This window comes from Mirounga leonina, unplaced genomic scaffold (genome assembly GCF_011800145.1).
Source record: "Mirounga leonina isolate KUSES-001 unplaced genomic scaffold, KU_Mleo_1.0 Mir_170, whole genome shotgun sequence".
NCBI lineage: Eukaryota > Metazoa > Chordata > Mammalia > Carnivora > Phocidae > Mirounga > Mirounga leonina.
The window spans coordinates 6,221,677-6,227,739 of NW_023270433.1; the positions used below are offsets into that span (position 1 = coordinate 6,221,677).

General features: G+C 51.5%; 1 protein-coding gene across 1 annotated transcript; it reads right to left on the bottom strand.

Annotated features, from left to right (window-relative positions):
- TOR1B (torsin family 1 member B) lies at positions 1–5,500 on the bottom strand. Its single transcript, XM_035015637.1, has 5 exons — positions 5,258–5,500; positions 4,373–4,638; positions 2,555–2,730; positions 1,948–2,075; positions 1–1,615 (listed from the first exon to the last, which is right to left on the bottom strand). Exons 1-5 carry the CDS (start codon positions 5,469–5,471, stop codon positions 1,374–1,376), a joined length of 1,026 nt encoding a protein of 341 aa, XP_034871528.1. The 5' UTR covers positions 5,472–5,500; the 3' UTR covers positions 1–1,373.
- Positions 5,501–6,063: the final 563 nt, after the last annotated feature.

Sequence of the window (6,063 nt, forward strand, 5' to 3'; positions counted from 1 at the left end):
GTGACCCTCTGTAAGGCACTCCTATGTCGTAAGGATGTTCCTTCTACATCTTCCGTATGAACACACTGCACGCTGTTCTTCTAAAGTGTGGTCGCATCGCAGCTGTGACACCAATTCACACGGGCTGGAATCTGTCTTACTTCCCGGTGACCAGGGCGGTCCAGCCTAGCGCTGTCATAGAGGGTGCTCGTCATCAGAGGACACCCGGGACCAGCCGCTTCACACTGACCTTGTTTGACCTACAGCTGTGCCACGGACTGAACAATAAAAATGCATACTGTTTTTGTTAAGATTTCTGATAAAGGGATGGGCAATTATTCCATTTTTTGGTGTCCTTCCCAGGTTTTAAAATAAGCCATGTCCTATATTTTTCTATTATCTAAGATTCACAAGTAAAAACATCATAAAAAACATACATATCCTTGAAAATTCTAGCATTTCTGTGTCCAGTACTCACACTTCTTTGGCAAAGCCGACTCTGCCAGCTGACCACTCTGGCGTGTGGCATCCAGGGAGACTTGAGCATGTCCTATGGCTTTCAAATGATTCTCTGGAATAAAGTGAGAGACTGATCCATGCATAAATTGTAACACATTTCACCATGGGAACCAAGAGCTCAAATTCAAAACCAACAGCCTCATTCTGATTTGACTCTCATGATGAGGTGTGATTAGGGGCAAATCTAGCAGCGACTGAAGTGCAGGAGCAGAAGTGGTACAAGGCAGGCTGAGATCAATACCAACTGAGGGACGGCAAAGGAATTCCACGACCAGCCAAAGCAACGGACAAACTGCGAGGCCGTCGGTCCTGGGCTGCTGCAGTGGCCTCGGGTGGAGACCCCACACCACAGGCAGAGAAATCACCTGGTCGAGAATGTTCCGTGTGCAGGCCACATCTCCACCGGACACTGTCTGCGCCTGAAGGTGCCACTGATTTCAACTGAAAATTCCTGAAGCCAGTGAACACTCTCTGTGCAAAGAAACAGGTTTTCAGCAGGTGCAAACCAAATGCTCCCCAGGTTGCAGCAGGGCCCTTGAACTCCCTGAGTTAGAGCAGCAGCCTCTGAGGTGTGGGTGCTGTGGGTCTCGCTCACACAGCTGTCTGCAAGGCACTTCTGTCAAGGCCAGCAAGGGGAGGGTGGTTAAAAGTCCATTTTCCACCGCAGTTAACAGATGGGTTGCTATCAGGTCCAAAATGACAACTGCCCTCAACAGATGGGTGTCTGTTCAAAACTCAACTCTTAGAAACTTCTACGTCCCGGAAGTCCACAGGTGCAAAGTGCAAACCCCAAAGAGGGCTTCGAAGTGCTTCCGGAAGGCAAGATCCTCGCTTGCCGAGCTCCCAGCAGTCTCTTAGCCCACTTGAGTAAGAGGTCAGTGAAAATCCAACCGTGACTGCACAGTCTTGCAGCCCTTGTCTGAGTAGATTTTCTCGCTTTTGGGGAAAAAAGTCATTTCATCTGCCACTCTGGTGACAACGTCCTCATTGATGGCAGAGCCGCGGGCCCTCATCTCTGCCCGCACACACATCTTCACGTGTCTGTACTCCAGGGGGAGGAAGGGGATAAAGTAATCGATGAGGTTTCTGTCTATCAGTCCGCTGCGCCACAGGCCACCTGCAAAGCAAGACACAGCTGGGTCTTCCCATCACTGTCCCTGTCACCTGGCCAAGCTCACTGCGCTTACAGGGCCCATTCTGATCCCAACCCACAGTATATCCTTCATGTCTCTACCCCTTGAGATTCTCTTTTTATCAAGCGTGCAACAAGCCTGGTAAAAGGACTGGTCGGTTACCCCTGCTAACTGGCTTCTGTTATGGAATGCCCGAAGACTAAGTACCTATTTCAGAGAAGCCACAGAGGCCCACAGATTCAGTGGCTTTATGGAAGGTTTAAAGGAGGGGACTCCGCTAGCAGGGTCAGGGGGCTCCTCAGCCTGGGAGACTCACTGTGTTTATTGTTGAAGACTCCGACAGAAAGCACGGGTTCGAGATCCTTCAGCTGAATGTCTTCCCTCTTTCTTCCCGCCCGCCAAAAGTCAAGGGCAATCTTAGTTATGAGGTCCCCACCAGCATTGCTGAATTTGCCAAAGAAGCAGAGTAAAAATTACAGTTAGATTCTGTGTCTAATCGAGGATCATACCTGCTCTGAGGTTTCTTCTTAACTGGGGAATATTTACTAAGTGCTCCTGGACAAGGACAAAATAAGCGTCTGCCCTCACGGAGCTTGAAATCTGCTTTTACAAAACTTGCCACACAATGCTGACTTTTGACAACCTTCGGAGGCATGGGCAGGTAAACAAAATTGCCTGTTATCAGCAATATCTAATTCATTTTCTTCAGCTCTCACACTCCTTGCCATGCCAATTGGAGCAATCCCAAAGTAAAAGAAAGTCAACAATCTTAACATAACATAAAAAAAAAAAACCGTCAACAATCCACTTTTGCCAGGCACCTTTGTCCCTGGGCAACAGAGTGCTGACGGTTGCCAGGACCTCATTCTAGCACTGGGAGAATGAGTGGCTTGTGTGCCCCCGAGAAAACACCTCCCGCTGACCTGAGAAAGATGAAGATGGCCTTCCGGTAAGACACGCCATCAACCTGCTCGTAGTAGTCTAGAAATGGCTTGATTGCATCGATGACCCCAGGGTGCAATTTATCCATCTCGTCAAATATGAACACAGAGCTCGCACATGCACTCACGTTACCCCGAATCCATCCTTGTAACTGGTCCTAAACCAAACATAAAAGAAAGAGGATGCAAAGGCTCAAAGGATGTGCCAAGGGGAGCAGAAGCATGGCACAGTTCCTCATGCTCTCCCAGATGATAAATCGGAGCTCTCTGGGCCTTTACAAAGAACTCTTGGAAACTGCATCCTAATCTCCATTCACTGGGTAACAGCTTTTCCATAACTTTATAAAAAGTGAAAACTGACAGGTGCTCAAATGCAAATAAAGTTTTTTCCCTAACTCAAATGATGTGCTAAATGTGACTTTTTAAAGGTATAAGAGGAGCAAGATATGTGAATATTGATCAGTTCACTGTTAACCAGCCCATCATTTCAGCTCACCGTGGCCTGAAATCTCAAGTTAATTTTAGCAGACATACTGAGGAATAAGAAACTGGACTCAGGCTTGCACAGTGCCCCCAACCAGTGCCCGGACAATGCAGTGAACAAGGGAACTGGCATTTCATGGAAAGCACTGTTCCTATGCTTTCCTGAGAAAAAAGACACCCAAGCAACAAGCCCTCCACCCCAAAACATGAACGGCTCCAGAGGCCCCCTCATCTAATTACTGTATTTCTAGAGATTCATGAAAGAATTTGGAAAAAAAAACTTATTCCTTCTTTCCAGCAATTTCCCGGCTGTTTGTGTGGCAAATAGCCACTTTCACTTTCTTGTTCAGTTCAGTTTCTGTTTCTTATTTAGGTCCCCACCTAACAGTAGAACTATTAATCTTTTTTTTTTTTTTAAAGATTTTATTTATTTATTTATTTGAGAGAGTGAGAATGAGAGAGAGAGAGAGAGAGCACATGAGAGGGGGAAGGTCAGAGGGAGAAGCAGACTCCCTGCTGAGCAGGGAGCCTGACGTGGGACTCGATCCTGGGACTCCAGGATCATGACCTGAGCTGAAGGCAGTCGCTTAACTGACTGAGCCACCCAGGCACCCAGAACTATTAATCTTTATAAGGACAATGGCCATTGAAATGAGAACCCTACTAGACAACTTAATATAAATGTAGACAGAATATGTCAAAAGGCGGAACGGTCTTAAGATTGGGTTCTTCGAGGCTTTCATTTGAATAAAGAAAGCAACGCCTAGGATTTGGATGTGAAGAACAAAGGAAATAAAAGCTACTGAGGGGGAAAAAAATCCTCTAGCCTACAGTGCTAACTGCTGAGTGTTAACTGCAGACGCTGCATCATAGGTGGGAGATTTTAATGAAGTCGTTTCAGAACAAATCACTTAAGACTGCTCCGCTTCACCAAGGGCTGGGATGGAAACAGTAAACATATTCATTGCAGAACGTGGCTATGCCTCAAACAGGGAGTTTGGAGATTTGCGCCCAAGTTTCTGATTTGCCACAAGGCCAGAGAGATTGTAAGGAGCAAGTCCCCTCGCCTCTCTTGGCTCCATCTTTTAGTGGAAATAAGGTCAGCTACCCCACTGTATGCTTTTGGAATCAAATGAGAAAAAAAGCTGTAGGAGAGCTCTGCAAACAGCAAAGGGTTACTGGGGACAAGTGTGCCTTAACTCAGTGGGGGCCCAGGGCTACTGCAGTGCAAAGAGAAGCAGCAGAGGCCAGAGTTAGTGAGCAGGTCACCCAGACCAGTCCGAGTGGCTGGTGGACACAGTAACAGCATTTTCTTGCCTGGTACAGTTTTATCTGCTGCTCGTGAGGGAAGTGCAGAGTCGAGACAAACAGGTGGACAAAGTTACTCTTCAGGCCTTTTGAGTGAAGATTTTCCGCCACAATTTGGCTGACAAAATTCTTGCCCGTGCCAGCCCAGCCATGTAAGGAAAGAGTCAGCGGTTTCTTGGGATTTTTGTTGTTCTTAAAGCCAGTCAGCGCCTTGAGAATCACCTCTGTGGCCAGATGCTGCCCAAACAGCTTCTCCTCTAATTCCAGCTTGAGGGCTGCAGGAGCCAGCCGGAGAACAGAGAGAAAAATACACATTAAACAGGCACCAGAAAAGCAGCACTTTCCCCAGCTGGCCAAAGCGAGAGGCAATATTAGCAAGCGGTCCAGCAGGGCATCTGCCAAACCCCAGGGCTGGCCCAGAGGCAGGACCTCGGGGTGCATTGTCACACGATGCCACTTCCAAGGATATGCACTAGACGGATGTCCTCCTTAATACTCCAGTGTCTGATAAGGAAGCTAAACGTGTTCGTTCATCCAAGGATTAGCCCTCTCTTGACTGAGCTGCATGCTATTCCCCAGCCACCCCTGCTGGCTCGTAAGAAAACCAAGGGCCAAGTGTGGGCTTTCTGGGTAGCCGATGCACAGAGAAAGCTACTTAATAGGACTGACATGGTGCAAAGGGCTGGACACGCTGCCTTCAGCTTCTTCTTACTGTACTCGCAGGGAGTCCGAGGCATTTAAGAAGGAGCCTGAGCAGAGAGCCCCACGATCTGGAGCCTGGGTCTCGGAGGGCACGGCTTCCAGGGCTGGAGTCCGGACCGAGGCCCCGTCCGTGCTCCCTCCCGCCCCAGCTCAGGGTGAGCGCCGCGCCCCTCGCGGGCCGACCCGCCCTACCCGACGCGTTGAGCCGCTGCTCCTCGCGGCAGCACTCGGCGAAGCGGCAGTACAGATCCCTGTAGGACAGGTAGCCGGTGAGCACCGACGCGGCCCCGATGGCGAGGCCCACGCTGATGGGCTCGAACGCCGCCACCGCGTGGACCGCCAGCAGCAGCCCCAGCGCCGCCCCACGTCCTAGGCGACCACGTCGCAGGCGACCAGCCCGCCACATCGCCCCACTCGCAGCCCGCCAACCCCCGCGTCGTGGGGCCCGCCCCCGGAGAGCTGAACCGGACTTCCGGTGCGTCACTTCCGCCCCGCAGGCCCACCCACTCCTCGGAACGGCCATATCGGCGGAGGCGGGGCTCTGTGTCGCCATCTTTGTGCGTGGCGCGAGAGCTGTCCAGTGCCTCGGCTTTCGCGAACCCCACGCCTGCTTCCTACTGCTCGGTGTCCTAGACCTTTTCCGGAGCCCCACACTTGGCTTTGTCATTGGTCATCCCTTCCCCCGGAGCTGTAGGGAGCCTCTCCCCTGCCTGCCCACCTGCCTGCCTTCCTGAGACCGCTGCTCTGCGCTCTGGGGGCCCCGGCCAACCGAACCCTGGGGCGGCACGAAGACTGCCGCGCCCTGGCGCACAGTCAGCCCCGAAGCCCGTTGCGTCCTTCCGCGTGCTGCAAGGCCGGCCACTTGTCTGGTGCTGGGAAGACAGCCGGGAAGGAGCGGGAGTGGCCCTGGCCGTCCCGAGCCTCCAGGCTCTGGCAAAGGCAGACGGTGGGCAAGGGCCCCACCCTGAGCGGCGGGAGAGGCCCAGGGGCCGTGGAGC

Excerpts from the sequence above, each read along its gene's own strand:
- TOR1B (XM_035015637.1), bottom strand. The coding sequence starts at position 5,471 with ATGTGGCGGGCTGGTCGCCTGCGACGTGGTCGCCTAGGACGTGGGGCG. Across the intron at positions 4,639-5,257 it reads GCAGCGGCTCAACGCGTCGG|CCCTCAAGCTGGAATTAGAG; the intron begins GTAGGGCGGGTC and ends TGGCTCCTGCAG. Across the intron at positions 1,616-1,947 it reads AGTCTTCAACAATAAACACA|GTGGCCTGTGGCGCAGCGGA; the intron begins GTGAGTCTCCCA and ends CTTGCTTTGCAG.